The 25164-nt window shown below is 52.6% G+C and overlaps 1 protein-coding gene across 3 annotated transcripts; it reads right to left on the minus strand.

Annotated features, from left to right (window-relative positions):
* Positions 1-14111: 14111 nt before the first annotated feature.
* On the minus strand, positions 14112-25146 carry TSPAN17 (tetraspanin 17). Of its 3 annotated transcripts, XM_043595266.1 has the most exons (9): positions 24784-25146; positions 21288-21338; positions 21052-21198; positions 19782-19952; positions 17870-17995; positions 17189-17236; positions 16432-16548; positions 16290-16351; positions 14112-15743 (listed from the first exon to the last, which is right to left on the minus strand). In XM_043595266.1, exons 1-9 carry the CDS (start codon positions 24868-24870, stop codon positions 15707-15709), a joined length of 846 nt encoding a protein of 281 aa, XP_043451201.1. In that variant the 5' UTR covers positions 24871-25146; the 3' UTR covers positions 14112-15706. The 3 variants fall into 3 exon arrangements, with proteins under 3 accessions (XP_043451201.1, XP_043451282.1, XP_043451364.1); XM_043595347.1 differs by lacking the exon at positions 21288-21338 and having other exon boundaries at positions 24784-25099; XM_043595429.1 differs by lacking the exon at positions 16432-16548 and having other exon boundaries at positions 24784-25099.
* Positions 25147-25164: the final 18 nt, after the last annotated feature.

The raw sequence follows: 25164 nt of genomic DNA on the forward strand, positions 1-25164 counted from the left end.
CTGGGGTCGGGTCTCCTCCCTTCTACTCTGATGTCCTGTCCACCTTGGCCATTACTACTCCCTTCTCTGCCATCCACTTCCTGCCCACGACATGGGCAGGAACCAGAGCGTGAAGCTCTGTGTGATTTCACTCACAGTCACCTGGGAAGTGACTGCCGCAGTGGGCTGCTGGAGACAGGTGGCTGGAGCCCCACAGCAGAGACATTTGGGACAGCAATTGGCAGCATCTCCTCCACCTGTAAATGCACACCCCTCCCCCTCCAGGAAGTTCAATGCTCACCTGCCCTCCAGAAACTGGCCCAGCTGCCTGGGAAGGAGGCAGGGATCCTTGCAAGGTTTGTAATTGTGAAAAGCTGGAAGCCACTGAGTGTTCATCAAGGGAAGACTGGGAGGCTAAAACACGGGCTAGTCATGGAAGGGAAATCCACATCCAGTTCCAGGAAGGATCAAGAGCCACGTGGATCTATGCACACAGAGATTGAAAACATACTGAGTGCACAAAACAAACAAACAAAAAAACAACCAAGAAGCTGATAATACAGTATGATTTCTGTTTTAAAAAGAGGGGGAATCCACAAAAGAGTGCTACCTCTTTTAAGGTATCTTTATGTATTTGTAAAATCAAGAGGAAAAAAAAAATCATAGTAGTTACCTCTGGGGAAGGGGGAGAAGGGGTGGGGTTGGGGCCGGTGGTCACAGGGGGCTTTATCTGGAATGTTCTAATTTTTTTCAAAAGGAGAATGGATCCTTGTATGACATGTGTAATTTATCATAACTGAAGAAGGACGAAGAATTCCAACAGCTTGGCCACATGCCCCTTGTGCCAGCCTTGCTCCTGGCTCCCTGCCCACTCCCCTCCCCCACTCTCCCCATCTTGTCCCCTCCCGCCCCTCAGGCCTTCCTCCAGTCCCACCCCCTTCTCTCTCTGGACCCAGAGCTGGAGGCTGTTAGATCTTCCATTTAAAACTCCTCATCCGCGCCCGCACTGGGGAGTTTCTTATTCCCTTTCAGATGTAACTGTCTGTCACCAATAATAGTCTTTTTCGATTTCATTTCCTTCAGCTCCTGCCAGCCACTCCGAGAGCCTCCTTCCCATCCCAGCTGCCCCCCCAGCCCCAAGTCAGGGGAAAAAAATACATTTTTGCCTTTACTATGATGTATGCGATCCCATAAAATAGTGAAACAGATATGAAAGGTTGAGAGAAGGTAGATAAATGGCTCCTATTATTCTACCAATCAAATGAAATACCTCTCCACGTCCTCATTTGAATGATAATAAAACTCGGAGAGGCTGCTGGTTCGCTGTTGTCATCGCCGGCAGCCGCTGGAGCTGAGGAGCCACAGGCCAAGGTAACCTTGGGGTGTCCTCTGCAGCCTGCTGGGGCCTGCAGCCCCGTCTCCTCACCTCTCCCCCAACCCAGGGCTCCTCTTACTCACACCCCCATCCCCTTTTTCCTGCCCCACTGCCAGCTCAGCTCACCCACTGGACTGCTATGCACCTGTCTGCCCAGCCCCCAGCTCTCTCGGAGGTCCACAGGGCAAAGCCAGGGCCCCAGAATAAGAAACCAGGGTACCCCCCAGGAACGCCCTCCCTTTCTGCCTTCTCAGTCCAGACCTCCTCGGAAAGCCCCTGACCTCCTGTCTAGGCTGACCACCCATGCCGGGCATGCCCACGGCACCAGCCACACACCTCAATGACGGGGCTGTAACCTGTGTCTTGTTCTGTCTCTAGTCCAGGGCATGTCTGTCTCCACTGCTTGGCTCTGAATTCCAGAAGGCAGGGGCCATATGGGACTGGCTTGGCAGTAGCCTCACAGCCTAAGCACGTGTGCGGAGTTTTCATTCACTCCGTCGGCATTTACTAAAAGTGCAGAGAGCCCCTCCTAGGTTCAGATCCCTCACCAGCAAAGGAACTGGTGAGAAGCCCTTCCTGAGGGCACCCTCTCCACAGGCGTGGGGTGCAGTCAAGCCCCCACCCCTTTTGAGCTCTGTGATACCAAAGCCTCGAAGTGCCCATAGTTCAGTTTCCAGTGCATTCGCAGAGCCTCCCATGCATCCTGGCCTGACAACCAGGGGATACCTGTGGCTTTTGCCTTCCCTGCATTTCCCCCACTTTGTGGGGGGCAGCACCAGAGGACTCACCACTTCCTCACCACGGGCAGCCCTGCCTGGCTGCACAATCACGGCACTGTGTACCCTGGTGTGTACTAACTAACACAGGCCAGTGAGGCCGGGCAGACCCCTCTCTGTGACTGGGACTCTTCAGCAGAATTTTTCACCCTGATGGCCACACCCTAAAGAGACTTCAAATTCTCATGACTTAAATTCCCAGCACAGCCCTGATTTCTGCCCCCACTTCGAATGAATTCTACTTGCTTAAGGATAGCCAGGTCAGCTGCTGGCCCGAGGACGGCCAAGGTGTGGACAATGCCCCGAACTGGCTTGCAGGGCATCAGGACTTGCTCTGTCATCTGGCCCGGCTGTGATATCCCACTGTCTGCCCCTGACTCCATTAGAGCAGAGGCCCCGCTCAGTAGTCTCCTCCTTCTGTCTCCCCAGTGCCAGTGACAGCTCCTGCCCACAGGAGGCATTTGATGACAATGAATGAAACAGGGGTAAAGGTACCCATGTTAGAGATGAGGCAGATGAGCCCTAGAGGGCAAGAAACAAGTCGGGACCCAAATCCAAGCCTTCTCTCCCCTTGCCTGGGACCCCTTCCTCTGCCCCAGTGGCTCCCATATACCAGACTCTCCCTCCTTTGGGTTTCCTCAAGTCAAGGAATATCCAGAGGGAGAGCCTCCCAAGAGATAAGCCAGAACTGAGGCTTCAAGTCCATGAAGGGGGACACTACCAAGTACGGTGTGGAGGGTTAGCTGACTGCAAGCGACAGGAAGTTCCCAGAATGCACTGGAAGGTCGTCTGACATCTCACGGAATTAACAGCAGGCAGAACACACAGGCCTGGGAAGGGCCAGGAGCGAGGGCTGCTGGGAGCCTGCTCCAGCTCCTTTTCGGTCCTTGTGTCAGGCCTCAAAACCCTGGGACAGAGAAAGGCATGTGATCCTCCTCTGGCCGAGGTGAGGAGGAGTGGAGCCTCTACGAGGCTGCACATGATGGGGAGTCTGCAGACAGAAATCAGCACTATCACCTCCTCAAGGGGAGTGGACTCAGAGCAGCTGAAGCCACAAGCTGACACGAGAGGTCACCCAGACTGTCACTCCTGGTTGCAGCCTAGCTCAGCCTCCCAAGGGCTGCTTTGGCCTGGCCCCATTGCACAGGCTTCCAGCAGGGTTAAGAGTGCAGGCTCACAAAGCCGAGTGTTCCTTAGAGGAACTGAAACTGAACATTTGGCAGCTGGGGAACTAAAAGCCATGAGAAGACAGTGACAGAGCCAAGGACCTTCCTACCACAGCATGGGGCTGACCCTGACTAGGGACGGGACACTCAGGCCTCCACCAGGGAAGAGGCAGTGTGGCTGAGGCAGGAACTATGAGCCATGTGACCCTCAGTAGGGCCACTGCGGATCTGAGTCCCCACCACCTCATATATGAGATGAGGCTGCTTCTCAGGACTGTTGTAAGGATTAAACAAACATGAAATTGATTTGCTTATATGAAAATACTTGGAATGGAAATGAAAACATACATCCGCTCAAAGACTTGTACATGAAAGTCTGTAGAAGCCTTATTCACAATTGTCAAATACTGGACACCATCCAAATGTTCCATCAATTGGTGAGTGAAGAAAGAAACTGGTGCCTCTACATGATGAAATACTACTCAGCACTAAAAGAAACAAACCACTGATACACCCCAAAACGTGGATGAATCTCAAAAGCATAATGCTAAGTGGCAAAGCCAAAGTCAAAAGGCTGTGTATGGAAACTCACAGGCTGTGTATGGAAAGGCTGATTCTCGTTATTCGTGGCAGTTATGTTCTATAAACTTGCTAGAGACACTGAATTTGCAAATACTGAACCATTACTCTAAGGGGAATCCAGGATTAGGATCCTGCAAGCAAGTTGCTGGTCACATTTTCAGCAACCAATCAATACATAACTGTGTTGTATGTGTGTTTCTGTATAAAGAAAGACACTTTAGGGGCGCCTGGGAGGCTCAGTCGGTTAAGCCACCGACTTCGGCTCAGGTCATGATCTCGCGGTCCGTGAGTTCGAGCCCCGCGTCGGGCTCTGTGCTGACAGCTCAGAGCCTGGAGCCTGTTTCAGATTCTGTGTCTCCCTCTCTCTGACCCTCCCCCGTTCATGCTCTGTCTCTCTCTGTCTCAAAAATAAATAAATGTTAAAAAAAAAAAAGAAAGACACTTTATTTAATATATATAGTTGATTCATTAATGTTGAACTCGTGGCCAACAACGCTAAAACTCAGGTATGAATAAAGCTTATCTAACATACGTATTTTCTCCACAAGGCACATCACAGCCTTCTTGGAGCTTAGGAACACTCAATGGCCCTTCAGCCCTACACTCGGGGGCCATTTTAAACAGCAAAACCACCAACAGAGAGCAGAGAAACGCGAAAAACATGATATTAAATAAACTTCACAAAGGACACTTACTTACAGCAGGAGAGCTAAAAGAAGAAAGCAGAGTGTCACCTTGTTTAACCTTATCTGGGAACTTGTGCATCGAGTGAATTACATTGTTCCCCACTCTGCACGTGTCCATGCATGACCATGAAATCACCACAAGTATTGATTTGGGGTTTACAAATAAATTTTAGTGAGTAAACGAGTTCACAAATACGGAATCTGTGAATACTGAAGATTGATTGTATATGAAACTCTAGAGGAAAAATTCTAACTCACGGTGACAGAAGGCAAATCAGCAGTGGTTGTCTGGTAGGGAGAGGAGCAGAGACTGACGAGGAAGGAACACAAGGCAACTTCTGGGTGATGGAAACATTCTCTATCATGATTGTGGTGGGGGTTATATAGGGGAATAAATCTGTAAAACACACCGAAATATACACTTAAAATGGGTACATTTTATTGTTTGCGAATTATGCCTCGATAAGTTGACTTTACAAAAACGACTTAGCATGATGTCTGATCATTCTGCCATTCCTTTTGGGATCTCAGGGCCAGCCTCCTTGGAAGGGTCAACCTACAATGAAGGAAGAGGCAGGGAGTGCCAACTTGGGCTCCATTTCAAAGCTGTTTGTGTCTCCCCCTCCCCATGAGATGGTATGTATGACCCAGACCTTTGGCTTCTCCCAACCAGACTTTTTCATTTTCTCAGTTGTCGATCAGAACTCTTTTAGCTTTAGATGTCAGAAACCCAATTCGAACCAGCTTAGACAAAAAAGTGGGGAGAGAGTGTTTATTTGCTTCTGTTATTGGAAAGAAAGCTCTGCATCAGACGTAGCTAGGTCTAGAGCTCTGGTGTGGTCACCAGGCCAAGATTGGTCACCCTCTCCTGAGTCTCTTTCCCTGTGTCAGCTTCACTCTGGAACCAGGGGAAGGAAGGAGGTCCCCAGCAGCTCCAGAACTCCAAGGAGAGGGAACTTCTCTGTCTCAGCCAAGACTCGAGAGCAGACATCCTTTGCCCACTTCACTGCCGAGGGGATAGAACATGCTGACTGGTCAAACCTGGGTCCTGTTCTCACTTCCCATGAAGAACATAGACCTTTAAGGATGGAGGAGGACTCTTCCCAACCAGAATATGGGGGAAGAGATGGGGACAAGGCAGAAGCAGCAGATGCCCAACACCCAGTTTGCTTTGAGCCAGAGCTACTTTTCCTGAGCTGACTTCATAGATACACCAAGAACCCAGACATGGCAGGGAATAGATGGAAAGTCGGAATTCAACTCAATATTCTAGAACCCCATGGAGAAAAAGGCAGGATATTTTGACTTTAGTTGTCTCAGGACAAAGAGCAGAAAGAGTTCCTGGGTTCCACACCTCTTATCCTTGCAACTTCCTCTGACTAGAAGTAATTGACTGGCTTTGCTGCCCCAGCTCCCTGCTCCTCATGCAGAAACCAGGTGCCATTTGCTTCTTTTGCCACAGAGATTCCAGTGACCTAAGCATCTTGTCCCTGTTTTGAAACCAATACCAATTATTTTGAAAACTAAGTCCTTTCCTGGCATGCCAAGAGCTCTGTCATTCAGTTCTGGCCTTAGGGAAATATTGTGTTACTATCTTTTTGGAGGACATGATCATGGAATCTCCCGAGCATCAATGAATTTTCTTGGACTCTTGCTAATAGAGGATTCGTTTTTTTCCCCTTTTCAAGAAACTTCTTTGAGGGCACACTGAATTTTTCTTCAATTTAACAAACATTTATTAAGTATCTGCTTCATTGGAAACATGATGAAAGAGGTGGTTCTTGCCCTTGTCTCTTCCCTTCTAATCTGTATACTTATTTATTTTCTTGTGTTAGTGCATCATTTAGTGTTTCACTACAATGCTGAATGACAGCACTGATAACATCTTTGTCCTATTCGTGCTACTAATGTTTCAACCTTAAGTATAAAGTTTGTTCCACATGTCCGGTAGATGCCCTTTATTGGGTTAAAGAACTTTTTTTTCCTAGTTGCTAAAAAATTGTGGTTTTTTTTAATCATACATTAATGTTGAAATTTATCAAATACTTTCTGAATCACATTTTACTAGGATGTATAATCAAAAAGTTTTACTATATTGAGCCCTAATAGACAATAGAAAGGAACCTACAGGAGGGGGATAAAGAGGACCAGGGACAGCCAGGAAAACAAAGGAACATTTGAGTAGGTCCTTCATGGATGTGAAGAAACTGACCAGCATCAGAGTGCGGATGGCACTGTGGGTCAAAGAGGACAATCTAAGCAAGAATATGGTGGTGTGGGGGCACGTGGGTGTCTCAGTTGGTTAAGCATCTGACTCTTGATTTCAGCTCAGGTCTTGATCCCTGGTTCATGAATTCAAGCCCTGCATTGGGTTCCATGCTGGGCGTGGAGCTTACTTAAAATAATAATAATAGTAGTAATAATAATAATAATAATAATATGGTGGTGTGAACATGCCTTAAGAGAATGGGGACTAGTCTGGAGTGATCCTTTCATGTGAGATGCCTCTTCTGGTTGGCAAATGCCTGCCCACTGTGGGTCCAGGACCCACCTTAGCCCTGCAAGAATGGCAGCTTGGGCACTTGACAATGAAGTCAGCACATATGGCAAAAATCAAGAGAACAGTCAAGATTACCCTTGGAAGTTGCTTAAGTTGTCCATAAAACACATACATGGGTTTTATGTCTAAAACCCTATAAGAATTCTAGAGTGCTCCTGCTTGCCTGCCAGGCTAACTCCAACTTGCTTCGGTGTTAAGCTTTATCCTATAACATTAACGTTCATTAATAGATTTGTTCAGTCCTGGGGGACTTTTGAGTTTGAGTTTCCTCTCAAGTCAGCCAGAAGTTAGAGAATACAGGATGCCACTGTGATGTGCAGGTAGCAGGCCCTGGACACCTTCTCTTAAAACGGCCAAGGAGGTCTCTGTGTCTCCTCTAAACCAGGCCAAGCTTGGCCTGGACATCTCTGGGAGTTCCCCTTATCCCCCTGAAGTCTGCAGGCACAGTGACCAGGGAGTGGCAAGACTCTTCCCAAGCCTGGCTTTCCCAGAACGCTCCAGCCCAGCAGACCCAGGCAGCACTGGTGTATGGCCCACACCACCTCGGGAAAGGGGTCCGACCCACCATGACCCCGTAGACCTGGCAGCTCGGCTTCTGGTCTTGACTATGACCCTCCTTGCCTTTATTGCCACCAGTTTCTCAGCTCATCTCCTGCTCATGGGCCACACTCCAACCACACTGGTCTCTTCTTTTAAAAAACATTAAAAAAAAAATTTTTTTTTTAATTTGTATGTAATCTCTACTCCCAATATGGGGCTTGAACTCATGACCCCAAGATCAAGAGTCACATGCTCTACCAACTGAGCCAGCCACACTGGCCCTTTCTTATTCCTCAAACATCCCAAGTTTGTTCCCACCTTAGGACCTTCACACTGCCTATTTCCTTTGCCTGGAACGCTTTTCCTTCTCATTGTTCAGGTCTCAGTTCACATGTTGCTTCCTCAGGGAGGCCTCCTCAGGCTCTTCCTAAAGGGCCACCTCATTCAGTCACTGTATCACATAACCCTGTTTATTTCTGAGAGCTTGTCCTCGCTTATTACCATCTTAAGTTTTTATTTTCCTAGTTACTCTCTATCACCCCCTCCCCTGCCCCCGCCACCCACAAAGAAGGTCTTGATTGTTTTGGTCCCCTTGCCCCTACCCAGAGCCTGGCATACAGTAAGCACTTAATAAAGATTTGTGTATTGATTATGCAATGGAATCCTTGTTTCCAGTAGGCCCCATGGCTGCCTGGTCCTGCTTTGGAATGTCTCTCTCCCTCCCCCAGACATGACTAATTGAGGACACTGCCGACCTTACCTTAGGGCCCCAATGCTTTCCTGGGATGCCATCCCAGAACTCCAGTCCTGCCTCCTAGACTGGCCTACCCCAGCAGGCAGCTAAATTTGAGAGCCCCTCTGCCCACCTGTGAGTTCATCTTGCCCCAGTGCCCGGGTTGAAGGCCAGATGGCAGCCTTGGTGGGTGGGCAGAGACACCTGCGATTCCCCATCTGAATCACAGGCCTGCTCCAGGCATCTCCATCTCCTGCCCACCTCTCCACCCCTTGCAGGCCTCCGGGTGAGCGTCCCTTGGCGGCACCTCCTGCCACATTCATCCCCATTAGCCGCCGTCCACACTGGGCCGGAGGGAGATCAATTACCAGTGCTGGCCACTGAACCGTGCTAATGAGGATGTACGCTCACCGGGCCGCCCGGCTGGAGGCAGAGACGGGTGGGAGGGGCAGGGGAGGCAGCCTAGGCCAGCTACCTCACTAAAGGCATGGTGGGGTGAGGAGGGAAGCTCCCTCTAGAGATCCTACAAGAAGCCCCCGGTGGGGCAGGGACCCCAGGCACCAAGCTTTAGCTCAAGCTGTGTGAGGGAGAAGAGGAAACAGCCTGGCTGGGGATTAGGGACTCAGGAAGCAGGGTGACTCTGCTGAGAAGAGGGGCATCCTCAGACCTGGACAAATAAGACGCCCCCTGAGTCTTCGCTCAGGCCCTCCCTCTGCCAAAAGTGCCCTCCCTGTGTCTGCCCCACACCCCAAGGACCAGTTCAGAGATCTCTGTCTCCAAACTCACCCCCAACAGAAAAATCACCCCCTCTTGGCTTCCAGGCCTCTTTTAGACCTTGCACTGCTCAATTCTGGCTATGCCAGATGGTGCTGTTCTGTATGAAAAGACGCTTGACCTCTTGTAAGAGCAATGCAAAGGAAAACCACAAGGACAGATCATTTCCTTCTATCAGATTGGCAAAGATAGAAAAGCTGGATAAAGGCGGCGCTGGCCCTGGCTGCTGGGAGCGGGAGGGGCAGGTGCGGCTTTATGTAAATGGGTGTGATCACTTCAGAAGGCAATTTGGCAATAGCTATTTAAATTAAAAATGCACATGCCCTTTAACCCAGGCCATTCGCTTCCAGGCACTTATCCTCTGAGATATAACTGCGCAAAGACAAAAGTACAAGAGTGTTCGGTGCCTGGAAACATCCTGCATGTCCATCAGGAGTGGCCGAGAAAGTCCACGAGGCCTCATCACACAGTGGGGCATCCCGGCCTCCTCGCCCGTGGAGATAAGCAGAGTGCCCATCTCCAGGCTGTTTGGGGAAGTAGATCAGTTAATATAAATAAAGTGCTTAGAGGAGCATCTAGCACATACTAAGTGTAAGTTCTCACCATTATTATCGGTTTGCTATTGTTGAAAAGAATTGGGTGGATCTATACATACTGATATGTAATTATCTCCCAGAAATGCTGGTCAGTGAAAAAGGCAGACAGAAGATTCTGTTAGAGGCGCCAGTCGCGCAGTATGTGGATTGGGTTTGGGCTTGCTTTGTTTCTTGAGGAGATCTGCTTTTGAATGCATAGACCATCTCTGGGAGGACTAGGCTGGCAGGGGACTAACAATAGTGGCTGCCTCCGGGGAGGAGAAGGTGACCAGGAGACAGGGGCCAGAAGGGATTTGCACATATCCTTCCATGCCATTTGCGGTTTTTAACCACATGCCTGCACCACCTATTCAAACACATAAATCACTTGTCAAGACTGGTGACTCACCTGCCTGAATCTCCCACTGGACCCTGAGCCCCCTCAGGACAGAAATAGTGTTGGAGCTGTTGCCAAGTTTGGGGCACCCAGCAGCACGGCCAGGCACACACACAAGTACCTGCAAATGTTGGCTGGCAGGCAAACCACCACATTCCATGTGGCCCCCCTGCCCAGAACCCCCTCTCCCCAGGCATGATTCCCGGGAGACTCCCATGGTGGGAGCCGGGGGCATGCTGGAGCAGCCGGGGGACAGTTTGACCTGATCAGGAGGCAGAGCTCAGAGCCGATTTCCAGAGGATCATTCCTGGAGGCAGGACCCAGGTGTCCAGGTGTCTCCAGGCTCCCAGGCACCTAAGCCTCTGCCAGGGACTAGAGCTTTGGGCCACAGCAGAGGCCCCTCTGTATACAGGTTACTGATGTCCCCATCTGTCTGTGTAGCTGCACAGGGGACCAGGTAGGCATTACCAAGGCAACACTGCCAAGGGGCTAATTGTGTCTTTCACACCTCGGATGGGCTGAGTTCCAGGCCCCTAGATGCAAAACTCCGCCCATCAGGCTAATGTCTGGGCTGAGGAGCAGAAATGAGGCCCCAGCCCCAGGAAGGGACCTGCTGGGGTCAACTCTGCCATCAGCCCTGACTTGAGGCCACCCTTCTCTGTAGCCCTGTCCTCTTGTCCAGTGAATCAGTGGCCACTCCAGCCTAAACCCCAGGAGAGAGGGCTTGGCTTCGCCTCTAACCAGAGCCTGGGAGTGGAGCCCAAGTGGGAACAGCTTGATTATCACCATCCATCAGGTGAGGGACAGGGAGGCAAAACATGGCTTGCCCCTGCAGGGAAACACCCCAGCAGTCACTCAGGGAAACACCCCTACAGTTACATGGAATGAAGCAGCCTTACACGCACAGACATGACTAAGTCTTCAAAACACATTGTGGGGGTTGGAAAAGCAAGCTGCAGCAAGAGAGGGGCAGTATCCTGCCGCTTCAAACACACACACAGTGATACCGAACCTTTTCCCTGTGTATGTAATATGAGTGCAAGATTTTAAAAATGTAAAAATGTCCGGAAGGATCTATAGTTCACAGCTGTGATGACAAGGGAGAAAGGCACGGGAGGGGAATGGAATGGGGCAGTAATTTAGTTTTAGTTTCATCCATTTTCTAAAGTAGATTGTGTTCCTATTTTACCTATGCTATCAAAATAATTTAAAATTAAAAGTCTTTGCTCCATCTTGCTTTTTCGTAGAAAGCAAGACCACTCTCTGACCACCCCATTTAATACCAAGGCCCACCCCCAACCCCCACACCCCCAAGGCCGCCTACTCTCTCTGATATTCCCATAGCACTCACACACCTCCTCCCCTGCGAGTGCCTCATTCAACGCTCACTGTGTGGTATTTTCTTCCGTCCTAGGTGGGGTGGGCAGCTCTAGCCCAGGGAAAGAGCCCTGCCCACTGCCTGTTTTCATGTAGCTCCAGAGCTAAGAATGGTTTTATGTTTTTTAATGGTTGATTATCAAAAGAGGGATAATATTTTGTGACACATGGAAATTATATGAAATTCAAATTTCAGTGTCCAGGAAATTTTATTAGATCACCGCCATGCCCATTTGTTTGTTTTGTTAAGAGCTCCTTTCTTTAAAAAAAAAAAATTTAACGTTTATTCATTTTTGAGAGACAGAGACAGAGCATGAGCAGAGAAGAGGCAGAGAGAGAGGGAGACACAGAATCTGAAGCAGGCTCCAGGATCTGTGCGGTCAGCACAGAGTCCGAGGCAGGGCTCGACCTCACGAACCGCGAGATCATGACCTGAGCCAAAGTCGGACCCTCAACCGACTGAGCCACCCAGGTGCCCCAAGAGCTCCTTTCTACCATAAAGCAGAGTTGAGTGATGGTTGTATGCCCTGAAAGCTTAAAATGTTTACTATTTGGCCCTTTGTGGACAAAGACTGCCGACCCCTGGTCTGGACTGTGAGCACCACAGGGTGGGGACATCTTCATTTTGTTCCTTATGTATCCTTGTCCTACAGTGTCTGACATATTGTAGGTGCTCAGTAAATCTGATTGAATGAGTGAATGGAGATATATGTGTTGGAACATGTTGCCTGGACCTCCTAGAGGAAGCGCCCCCCCCACACACACACACAGCGTGCAGGGGCCTAAAGGTGGGCTCAGGCAATGTCATTGGCTCTGAGTCCTTGGAGAAGAGTCCAGACGATGGTAATGCCTGGATTTAGCACCGACAGGGTCACCTCCAGGTCTCTGGAACCATGGAATGGACTTGCTCAGCCACAGGGGCCTCCCCTGCGATGACGCCCACACCTGCAGCCCCTCCCTGTCTCCAGCTGATTCTGCTGCACTGCATGGACTGTGCTCTGGTGCCCTCTGGTGATCACTGGGAGTGGCTCCCTCCAAGGTACGCACTACCTTAGCCTCACTGGCCATCTTCTGAAAGGAAACCTTACCCCAGCCTCCTTAGCCCGTCTGACCTCCTCAACAAGAATTCACCAGTCCAGGATCTCTCTTTCCTTTCCAGTTCCCCACTCTGGAGTAGATGGATGTCACAGGATGCCCTCCTGCCAAGCTGATGCCAGAGGCTGCCAGCAGCTAGACAATGCAGGCCCAGGGCTATGTGAGGCTCCCAGGCTGCAAGAAGATGGCCACCTTTGTCATCACTAACGTGCACTCCTCCCTGACAGAGGGTGGGTGCCCTTGGTTCCCATGGCCTAGGGACCCACCTAGAGGGATGGGCAGGGGGTGGCCTTATAAGCTTCCTTGTGTTTTCTACACATCTGGACAGATCCCCTTCTGGGTAGGGACTCCTCAGCACAAGGAAAAGAACTGCTTCAGCTTCCACTTTGGGGACAGGAAACATGTCTCTAACCAGCATGAAGTGCTGTCACCACATACACATTATGCCATTAGCAATTGTTCCATCTGTCTCTGCCAAGAGACTGCGGGCTCCAGGACAAGGGCAAGTTTGAGCTGTCTTGGTAACCCCAGCCTCCAGCCAGGGCCTGAGTGGATGGTGGTGGATGGGGGCAGTGGATAGATGGATGGATGGATGGGTGGGTGGATGGATGGGTGGATGGGTGGGTGGATGGATGGGTGGATGGGTGGGTGGATGGATGGATGAGTGGATAGGTGGGTAGGTGGTGGATGGATTGGTGGGTGGGTGGGTGGGTAAGTGGGTGAATGGTGAATGGAAGATGGACAGATGGATATCATATAGCAAAACTGAGCTTTGGAGAATTCTGGGTCCCCAGCCAGAGTCACAGCCACTCCTACCAGTCATACCTATCCCATCTCATCAGTCCCATTGCCAAATATATTCTGGTTCTACCACTTCCCTCTGCCTCTCAACCACCCCCACCTCTTCAGCACCCCAGGCTCCTTCATGCCAAGCCCACCCCAGCTTCAGGACCTCTAGGGAAACTGGTACCAAAACCTAGAACACCATTCCCCTGGAGCTTCCCAGAAATGGCAGCCCCTCCCACCAGCCCATTAAGGGGTCCCTTCTCCCAGGCACCCAACTGTCAGTCTAGCCATCACTCTCTTCATAGCGTATACTACTAGCATGAATGTTTATGTGCCTACTTGTGTTTGTGTCTCCTGCACAAGAATGCAGCACAAGGGCCAGGACCTTGACCTTTTCTGCTCTACTTCCCCACCCCTAAGCAGATGCTCAGCTCACACTTGGGGAGTGATAGGTTACTGCCCCTCACTAGTTGGCATTTCAAGTGTGCAGGTTTCACCTAGACTCGGCAGAAGGGCAGGACTGGTGCAGTGCAACACCAAGAGGGGTCAGACCTGGGTGCCTCTTCCCGGCTGTGTGCTCTGGGCAACTCGTTGCCCTGAGCCAGTTTCCTCATCAGGAAAGGACTCTCCACCTCACAAGGTGTTGCGAGGTTTGAGGGAAAATGAAAATGAAAACATTTAAAATCAGAGACCACAAGACACACGCACAATATCGTGAGCTGCATTTATTGTAGCATGTATAAACCACCCGCCACCTATGTCTTTCGGAGGCCTGAGGACACAGTCCAGCCTGCATCTGGGAGCCACAGTGCTGGGCACATGACCCACACCCCGCCCACCTGCAGCAGCTCCCAGAAGGCCTGGATCGCAGAGCGGCCAGAGACCCACGGGTGACTGCTCCAGAGGGATCCATAGTGGCATGGGGCCCAAAGCTGGCCCCCACACCTTTTGTTTGGCTAGCAGCGTTCAAAACGTTTTTTCATTAGTTGCCAACAACTTAAAAATTAAGATATTTCACATAAAACTCTGGCTCTTTGGCTTCTCCAGATGTCTCACATTAGACCCACATTCCCACTTTACAGTAATTAGCTACAGCTGAATGACAGCCACGACTTTCAGGTGGGAAACTGTGCTTTGCCACAGTCCCCACCACACCCATTGTAACTCAAAGCCCAGTTGCCATTAGTGACTCAATCATGCAAATATTTCTCATTACAAAGCAGTCTCTGTGTCCCATCTCCAGTAATAGTGGGAAAAATCAAAGTTGCACTACAAAGGCCTCACAACGCAAAGGCCCACTTTATTTATTTTTATAACCCACCTGGCCCTGAGGGCATCTAAGTTAGAGATCTATGAACTAGCCCAAACCTCTCCTTTCACCCACAAATGCAGGGGGATGGACAGTCACTCCATATACCCCCTTTGTGCAGATCTGAAAGCAGCAGCCAGACTTCCCAAATCTGAGCCATTTTACTCCTTTAGAAGTCTATAAATTCCCTGAACCCCAAAGAGCTAGTAAGCAGGGTGGACACACCAGGCACAGGGCTGTACCTTGGATGAGGTTGCCCTAGGAAAGCTGGACGCAGGTAATGCTGTGCTGATGCGCACTCTGGTGGCCATGAAGCAGCTCTGCAGGCCACCAGGAAGATTTTTGAACTGGATTCCAAGGGAGCCTAGGAGTCAAAACCATCAATGGCCCCCAAACCTGGCTCCCCCTATCCCCATGGGTGCCAAGCTCAGGCTTCCAGCTACTCCTTCCCAAAACCTTTCCGATCTCCATCCCACCCCTCAGCCCCTCTCCTGGGCATGCAGGGCACCCATCTTAGTCCCCAGGAGGACCAGACCCCTCCCAGGCTGTGGCCTCTTCGGGGCAGGCTCCAGCCTCCCCATTCTCACTCCCATGCTTCAATCCGGGCTTGGCCCACAGCAGCCTCGCAGCATTTGCAGGGGAAAACCCTGCAGAGGTGGGGGAGGCCAACTCCCAGCCTACAGGGTCAGGCAGGGCACTTAGGTGAGCAGAACACGCCAGGCAGAGAACGGGAAGCATGTGTCCCAGGAGATGATGCCACTGAAGAGCCGTTGTGGCCAGATGGCCATTCTTCACAAGATGCCGGGGAGCTGGACTTTTATGTGAAATATACCAAGTTTTAAAGGTTGGCTCAATTGTATACGCTGCCTAGGCCAAGAAAACACGCTGGCAGGGTGCATCCGGGCCGGGGCCCCAGGTGGAGAGTACTGCTGAGGCCCTGCCGCTGACAGAACCTTCGAGATGGTGGGCGTAAGCCAGTGGTTTTCAAGGTTTTGTTTATTTGAGTAGTTTGTAGCCATCATCATGTTTGATCCTGAGAGGCAAGCGAGGGAGAAAAAATTCTTGGACCCATTTTAAAGTCTGAGACATTGAGGCCAAAGGGGGCTTCTGGCAGGGTCAAGGTCACAGCTAGTCGAGAAGACAGCTCTGAGGTTGCATGAGGCTGTGTCCCCAGCAACAGCAGGCCCCAAGCCTGCCCTAATAGCCATGCACACAGACGTGTGTCTCAGCCTGGGCGGGGGGCCCCTTCCACCCCACCTCACCCCACCAGGCCTGGACCCTCTTAGCTGGGCCATTCCTAGTCCCCTGGAGAGCCCACCACCCAACAACAGCCGCAATGGTGGCTCCCTGTGCACACTCACACACACACCTGCCCTCCATGCACACAGCTCCAGGACAGGCAGCCCGGGCAGAGGCACACAGCTTTCTCTACAGGTGCACAGCGCACACACACTCAAGCTCCCTATGGAGTGGAAATACCATAGCCTTGCCCATCATGGGTATAGTGGCAGGGGAAGGGGTGGGGGGCGGGTCCCTGGGTAGGCCAGGCAGGTGGCCATGGCCAGTGTGGCAGCCTCACCAGTTGGCCTTCACTGCCTTGATGTCACTCACAAGGTTCTGGGCCAGGCAGATACCAAAGATCTGTAGGACAAAGAGGCAAGTGAGGGAAAGTCTGCCAGCGGGGCAAGGGTGTGGGGGGGCATGCTGTGCTGAGTCAGTACCTGGAGGAGGGCGATGCCCACAAAGACCCCAGCCACAACGATCAGGTTGTCCTGCAGCCACTTCTCAAACTGGCCCACACAGCCTTTGGTGTGGATGGAGCCCTGCTGCTCCAGCTCCTGGGGACACACAGGCAAGGGGCTTGGGCCACCCACCCCCACAGGCCTCCTCTCAGCCTAGACTGCCATGCTTGTCTCCACCCCAGCGCCTTACACCTTTGCACCTGCTGCCTGGATGGAGCTCTACCACAGGGCCTTTGCATGACAGATTCCTTCTGGTCATCAGAATCTCGGAACAGATGCCCCCTCCTTCAGGAGGTCTTCCCTGACCACCCGGCCCCAATCCTATCAACCTCCCTTACTTTATTTGCATTCAAGCTCTTGGTTGAAAATGTCACATTACTGTTCACATGTATTTATCCATTAGCTTTCTGTCTTTCTCCCTCTACTAGTGTGGGAGCTCCTTGAGAACAGGGGCTCTGTCTACCTAGCTCATGACCATGAATCCCTAGCATCTAGGGCACTGCCAGGTGTGAGCACCAATGGGTGCTCGACAAAGAGCTGCAACGAGCAAACACACATGTGTCTGTGCTCACGGGTCCACTGCCCCCATGTTTGGAAGTACAAGCTCTAGGTGCCTGGATGGTTCCTAGGACTCAGTACCCCCTCCCCCACAGAATTCCTGAGACCTCACAGAGGAGCTTATGGGAGGCTGTCCTTTCTATCCCAATGCCCCCAACTCTGTCCCCACCCCTCTCACCAGCTTGAGCCGGACATCGTAGCCACACTGGGTGTTGAGGACATCTTCCTGAGGAGAAACAGGCCAATAAGTGAGTTGGTGAGGGGATATCCCACGGGGGCCCATGACACCCAGCACTGGAGTGGTTCTTGCTTCTCAGGGGAAGCAGATGGAACCACGGACTCCGCCATGCCCACCACTCCTAGACAAGGCTCACAGAGGCCCACACACCTCTTTCCTTGGTGCCAGGACACATGGCTACAAATGCCAGCCTGAGCTGCCTCCGGTTTAGGAATCCTGCCTGCTCGTGTTTTCTAAGAATGGGAAGAATCCTGGCCCTCAGTGTCCCAAGTGAACTGTGCTGGGAGAGGAGTCACCGGGAGAAGTTTCTGCTCTGAAGAAAGCCATACAGGGGGTCAGAAGCCCCACGCCCGACCACACGAGCATGGCGGCCCAGCGGTGTGGCAGCTGCCTCACTACAATCATGGAGACAGGTTTGGCTGAAGGGGTGCAGGCCCCACTGCTGCCCATGGACACAAACTCCTCAGTGTAGGAGGGGTGCTCCCTTGTAAAATGACTCCCACCCCCGGCACCCAAGGCCCCCAGAGCAGGGCTGAGCCCAGCAAGCCCTGTGGTGGCTTTTTCCCACACTTGGTCTGCGCACAGCAATGCCCCTGCCCCTCCTCACCACATCCCACTCACCGCAGGGTCCCGGACGCAGCAGGAGAAGGGCACCCCGCAGCGCTCCCGGCTCGGGTTCAAGTCAGTGCAGTTGAAATAGATATTGAGGTTCCAATCATTAGGCCCTCGGGCTCCGCAGCAAGACCACTAAGGGGCGAGAGGAGAGCCCCAGGTGAGCCAGGCCCACCCCAGGAGCCCCATCCAGTTTGGAGACAGGCCCAGGCTACAGGGAGACAGGGCAGGGCTGTGCTGCGAGGGGGTCTAGGGGCAGCTGGGCAGGTGGGCCCCTCCTCACCCTCCCAACAGAAAGGCCAGACCTAAGCCCAGACCCATCAGAGCATCACTATGCTCCTGCCCAGGTTGGTGGGGGCAGGGGGGTACTGGGAAGGGGTGCCCTGAGAAGTGGGTATCAGGCCAAGCCCTGTGGGGGAAGGTACCACTGAACCCCATGTCTGTACTGGGTCTCCCCACACTCGCCCCAGAGATTTTGCGAAGACTTTCTCTCTTCCTCTCTGCAGGGACAAGAGGGTAACCCTGTCACCGTCATACACCCTTACACTTCATAAATGCCACGGCAGCACCTGTATCCCCAACACCTCCGCCCAGAATATCGTGCACTGCCTCCCTAGGCATGGCAATAGTGAGTGTGAGGCCGCACTGAAACTAGCTCGTGAGTCAGGGGAGGCAGGAGCACATGCCTTAGACCACCCAACGCAGAAACCAGCCCTCAAGGGACCAGCTTAATGCAGACAGAGATAGGCCCCTATGGGCAGAGCAGGGAGAGTGAGGACTGGCCAGCGGCTCTGTGTGCACAGGTCCCAGCAAACAGCCTGGCCTCTGCCTGCCTCTTCTCGCTCTGCTCAGCACCTGATGTTCCTGTTGGGGAACATCTGCCCCTCTTTCCACAACGCTGCTTCTTCTCCAAGGCCTTCCTCTTCTCCACCCTTCCTCATTTCAGCTCTCACCACTATTCACAATTTTGTATACATGCGTGCACGCACACACGTACATTTGTCTGTTTTGCTTATCATCTGTCTCTTGCCCCAGACTGCCATCCCCATGAGGACAAGTCCCAGCTTTTTTCACCACTGAATTCCCAGCAACCTTCCCAGGGTCTGGCACACAATAAACCTGTACCAATTCTGTGTTGAATGAACAAATAAATCACATCCTAACTGCCTTACTATATGTCTGCTCTGTCCTGAGTTGAAAAGTCCTCAAAGAGGTACCAGCTCTGGTTCATCTCTGGATCCCGGAACAGTCTCTTGGGTTGATGGCCCTGAAGGCATGTAACTGTGGAAGTGAATGTGACTGGGTGAGACTATGTGTAAGTGGGTGTGAGTGGATGAGAAGGTGCAGGCGGGAGGTGTCTAGGATCTCGTGAACTGTTCACTGACTGCTTCTTCACATTGGTTAAGTATAGAGTTTAAGAGCAGAGCTTTGGTTGAGGGGGAAAGTCTCAAACTCTAACATGTCCAGAGGCCAAACAAACAATAAAAATGAGAGAAGAGGGCCAACAGGTATAATAAAATAAAGAGTGGCAGACAATGGCAAACAGAGAGCTCCTATACCAGCAAAGGGGATAGCAGCAATGTAACCGCAGCCAAGACTATGGGTCCAGAGTTTATTAGAAGGGGAAATTTATATTTTTATATCAAATTTTCTCCTTTAAGTGTGTTGTAAACCTTGGCCTACGACCTGCCAGTTTGGAGTCTCTGGCCTCTGTTCCCCGACACTGGGTCCTTGCAGAACTAGGCATAATGGGGACCTACAGGGATCACGTAAACTAGCTTCCCCTCAGACAGGGGCCTCCTGGCTCTTTTCCCCGGGGCATGGGTGGAGGAATGGTCCCAGCACCCACGGGGACTTATTCTTTCACACATCCGCCCAGCAGGAGCCTCATGCAGGTAGCCCAGGCTGGTGCTGGACTCACATATTCCTGAGCAAAGTCAATGAGGTTCTGGAGGTCAATGTCGTCCCGATAGGCCTTAACGTTGTTGTTGATGAAGAAATTGAGCTGGTCTCGAATCCAGTCCTTGAATACGAAGGCCAGAATCCCTGTTGCCAGTTCCAGGAAGAAGATGAGGCCGAGGAACACGGAGAACTGGGGTGGGGGACATACAGATTGTAGGGATCAGAGGTGCAGGGCCTGCGGGTGCCACGGGGCAGAGCTCCACCCCCACCCCAACCCAATAAAGTGGACAGTGCCCACCTTTTCTCCCATTAACATTGTTTTATGATGGCGAAGGACAGCACTGCTCTTATAACCCACTTATTCTGCTTCCTCTGGTAATCATACTGTTTTCGTTGAAAAACCACCCTCCACACAGCCTTTAATTTAGTTCCTGTGGCTCAGGCAGAGCCATTTCCACCTCCTTCCCCATTCCCAGATAGAGGACATGGCCTGTGCGAGGAGCCCACCAATCAGAGCGCTACCTCTCCCAGGGCCACGGGGATTGGTCCAAAGACAGCCAATCTGGACCAAAGAGATGCAAAGAAGTGACTGCTTCTGATTCTTGATTTCTACTCAGGTCCTGCTCTCAGTCAGATGAAACCCATCTCAGGCTCCTCAGGCTCTGCGCTGACAGCAAGGAGCCTGCTTGGGATTCTTTCCTTCCTTCCATCTCTCCCTTCCTCCCTCTTTCTCTTTCTTCTTTCTCTTTCTTTCTCTCTCTCTCCCTCTCCCCCTCCTCCTCACCTCCACTCACACATGCGCACATGCCTACACTCTCTCTCTCAAAATAAACTTAAAAAATTAAAAAAAAAAAAAAAAAAAAAAAAGACTGGATGACTGGTTAGGAAGAGAGAGGTTCAGCCTCTAGTAGGGGTTCCCGGAGGGGCAGTATGAAGCCAGCCCCCACCCATTTGTGGGCATCCTTCCACCCCTTGGGGAATGGAGCCAACTGGAGGGACAGAGAAGAGAAACCGAGAGACCAGGCCAAGTGACATTGCGGTGGCCCCTAGATCCAAATGTGCTGACACCCAGCACACCCCTGGGCTTTCCCTAGTGAGTCCATAAATACCCTTTCATGCTTAGGCCCCTGGGTTTCAGTCATAGCAGAAAGAATCCTATATAGATAATACAATTCTGACGATTACTGTTATAATAACGTAATAATAAAACTACCCATTAGTAAGTACTAACTACATAGATGTGGGAGGAGGTTGGGGTTCCCAGTGGGCCTAGGTGAGGGTGTACTCACAAACTTGAGCAGGAAGGTGTTCTCCCGGAGGGCCCCGATGCAGCCAGCAAAGCCCAGTACTGACATGACACCTCCAACCACTACAAACAGCCATACGGGGTCGAGGCCTCCCAGATCTGTCAGCGCTGAGATGTTAGAGAGAACGCCCTGTGCCAGGGGAGCAAAGGCAAGTGGTCGGCCCGATCCTCCCACCACCTCAACCCATGGCAGCCCCACGCCCTACTGCACCACCTTACCTTCTCACCCCAGGCCCAGAGGCCAATGGCCAGGAACAGGGCTCCCAGCACCTGCAGAAGCAGCATCAAAGAGCTGAGGGTTGGAGCAGCATCCTTCCCCACCCGGACAGAGCCCCCTCCCCCCTAGTACTCAGGGTCTTCAGGAAGCCAGGAGGAGAGAGAGGAGGAGGGGTGGGTCCAGGGTCCTTTCTACCTTTCCAAGAATACATTCCAGTGTTTCTCCCCCACAAAACACAGCCTGGAGGATGGATCCCACCTTAGTCCTTCCCAGAACTCAGAACTGGAGCAGAGGATGGCCAGGATACTCCTGCCAAGCAGCAGCAGCAGCAGCAGCAGCAGCAGCAGCAGCAGCAGCAGCTATGTCCTGAGCCTCTCCTCCCACCAGACCTGTCTGAGTTCTGGGCTCCTAGCCTCCTTTCTGCTCCTTCCCATTCTGGCCATTCCACTGCCCTCCAACTCTGTGATGGTTGCCCTACTCCATTTTCTGCTTTTCATAGCTCATAAGCAAAGACCCCTGAATGACAAGGAATCCCAATGTGAGCAGGATCCAGCTGAGGGACCCTAGTCTGGGCCGGTGGCTGTGCCCTTGAAAACTTCTGGCCACAGTTCTCTCTGGGCCTTCTAAGCACAACCCACCATCCGGCCTCAGTTCCTTACTGGGAAGAGCCCTGGATGTCAAGGCTATCAACCTGAGACTGGGCAGCTCCCCGGATGTTCAATCTCACAGGAAGAGTGTCCTTCCTGCCCCAGCCAGCACAAGGCCGTGACCCCACCTCTTCAGACCTTCCCCACCCACCTGCTTTCATAGGCTCCTCCCCTTCCCCCCACCAATTCCAGTCAATTCCACCATGATCACCCACTTTAACGCCTTCCTCTCTCTGACCCCAGACTCCTCCCACTGCTGTATTCTTCTCTGGAAATAGCTTTCCTTCCCCTCACCTCTATACTAGATCTGGAACGTGAAACCAAACATCACTTCTCCTGCCTCATCCCATTTGACCCACCCATGGCCTTTAGACAGGTGACTGACTACTACTTTCTCCTTTCTGAACCCCTCCTTGGTTACCCAACACCAATCCTCTCTCTGCTCCTTCTCAGCCTCCCTCCCAGGATTCACTGCTTCACCTGCCCTATGCACATGGCCACACCCCCCCACCCCCAACCAGGTTTAACCTTCAGCCTTCTGCTTTCTTCCTCCTCCACACTTATTATCCACACCATCAGATGCCGACATCTCCCAGATCTCCACCCAAACCTCTCCCTGGCTCCAGACTCCTATGTCCAACTGCCTGCTGCAAACACCTCCAAGTCCCAGGCCCTGTTCCGTGTGCTGGGAATACATCAGAAAATAGAACAAATGAGCTCTCTGCCCTCATGGAGTTTACACTCCAGTGGGAGAAATCCACAGTGAGCAAACAAGGTAATTTCAGATACCAACAGATCCTTTAAAGAAAACCAAACAGTGATGCAGTGGGGAGTGACTGGGGGTTGTGGAGGCATGCTTCAGTTAGGGAAAATGGGGATATTTTAGCTGAGGTCTAAATAGCGAAAAAAGTGTAGTGAGAAGGAAATTCCAGGTGGAGGGACTGGCAGAGGCCCAGAGGTAAGATCATGTTTGGTGGTGCGAGGGATAAACTGAAGGGCAGCAGGGCCAGACTCCAGAGAGTGCTGGAGGCCATGGGAGGAGTCTGGACTGTATTAATTGTGGGAAGGTTCTCAGCAGGGTAGCAACCAGGGTCTGCTTTCCTTTAAAACAAACAAACAAAAATCTTGGGGCCTATATGATAGGCACCTCCCTCCAGCCACCTTGACCCAAACCTGAAACCCTCTTGGCCCTCCAAGCGTCCCAGTCCTGTCAATTCAGCCTCCTAACTTCCCCTGGAGCCTTCCTCACTTCCCACTCCCCAGCCCCTAGCTGTGCCCCAGCCCTCCTCCCAGGTCTCCCACTTCCAAGCCCCATGCCCCTCACCCACTCTCCCCATGCAGCCAGACAGAGCTGCCTCTAGTACAAAAGCCAAAGCAGACCCATTATCCAGCGCTGAAACCCTCACTGCTCTACATTGCCCTCAACATAAAATTCAAGCACCAGCCCAGCCTTTCCTGCTCTGGCTCCCCACCCCCACTCCCCTGCAAAAGTTGGTGTGCCTGCAAAGAGCCTGAGTTTCTCCTGCCTGTCCCCTTGACATGGGGGGTTGGGGGGAGAGGGGTGGGACTCACTATGCTCAATGCTCTGCCTCACCTCTACCCACTGCCCTCTTGGCTCTGTGCTTACTGGCCCTGTCGTTCTAGGTTAAACGACTTAACATCTCTGTGCCTGTTCCCTCATCTATAAAATATAGATAATAAATAAAATAGCTGTGTGAATACAAGTTAGAATTCATTTAATGGGCCTAACAACCCTGAGGGGCAGGCTTCATTACCCCCACTCCCAGGAAGGGAAGCTGAGGCCCAGAGAGAAGTGACTTGCCCAGTCTCAGAGCTCTGCTTGCTACACCCAGGCCTCCAGACTTCCCCACCAGTACTCTCTGCACATTGCCCACACCCTGGAGAGCTGAGCATTGCTGGAACCAGAAGGCCCACCACACAGGGGCGACTGCATGGGCAGCACGTGGGTGGAGGGCGGTGCCAAAGTCTTGCTGAAAGAAACAGAATGGGCCCGGCATTTTGACACAAGGCAGCAGGAGCAGAGACTGCAGAGGCAGCAAGCAGCCTTGGAGACGGGATGGGGGAGGGAGAAGGGAAGATGACTTGGCAGGGCCCTGGGGGCACAGATGCCACCCGGGGAGGGGCACTTGAAGCTCCCTTCTCTGGCAGGGGCAGCAACTGCCTGCGAAACCTCGGTTTTGTCAGCTGTAGAATGTTGAATTCTGTTCCCCAGGGCCACCTCAGGACGTCTCAACAGGGCAGATCTCCTGCCCCCAGCAGAGGACTAGAGCTATTGCCCTCCCCCAGCCTCCAAGCCTCCTCACTGAGGAGCAAGACCCACACACCACCCCTTCCCCGCTCCACCCCCCCCCCCCCAAAGGAGCTTAAGGCTGGGTGAGGGAATCCGGCCCTTCCCTTCGCGGAGACACTCCCCTCGGTGGGCTAAACAGGGGTGGAGTTCAGCGAACACCCCACACCCCAGAGTAGCAGTGAGGCTGGATGGGAGAATGGGCGACGGGGCACCAAGAGCATCCCTGGGACCCTTCCCCTTTCTCCACCTGGACTCTGGAAGATACCAGGAGACTCCACCCCCACATCCTACCCCGGCGGCGCCTGGGACCCGCCTCCAGCAATCCGGGACTCTCCGTAGTTCCCCGGAGTGGTCCTGGGAGTGGGCGTGGAGTGGGAAAAAGAGATGGGGGCTGGGGGGAGATGGAGGAGAAAGACCGCTCTCTGCCTTCAGGATTTGGGACCGTCCCCCTCCCTCCCCCCAGCCCCTGCAGTAGGGGCTTGAACCTCCTTCTCCCGCCACCTGAATTCAGCACGGGGCCCAAACCCACCCCGCTCTCACCCAGAAGACAATGTTGAAGCCAAACAGGAAGTATTTCCCGCAGCAGCCGACCTCGGGTTCCTGGAAGTGCTGGTGCTTCCCCGGCATGGTGAGCAGTCGCCCGCCGGCCTGGGACCGGAGCTGGGGCTGGCCCGGCCCTCCAGGGGCCGCCCTGGGCTAGAGCCGCCCGGGGCCTAGCCCGGCGGCTGCGGCTTCATGGCCGCGGCCACACAGAGAGCCGGTCGGGTCCCGCCCGCCCCGCAGGGACCGCCCCCGGCGCCCCGACCGCCCAGCTCCCAGCCCGTTCAGTCCGCTCAAAGCCCCGCCGCCTCTAGGCCTGACTCCGCCTCCGTCCTACTCAGTGCCCTCGGAGCCCCGCCTCTAGGCCTGAGTCTGTGACCT

Source organism: Prionailurus bengalensis, chromosome A1, assembly GCF_016509475.1.
Source record: "Prionailurus bengalensis isolate Pbe53 chromosome A1, Fcat_Pben_1.1_paternal_pri, whole genome shotgun sequence".
NCBI classification, from domain to species: Eukaryota; Metazoa; Chordata; class Mammalia; order Carnivora; family Felidae; genus Prionailurus; species Prionailurus bengalensis.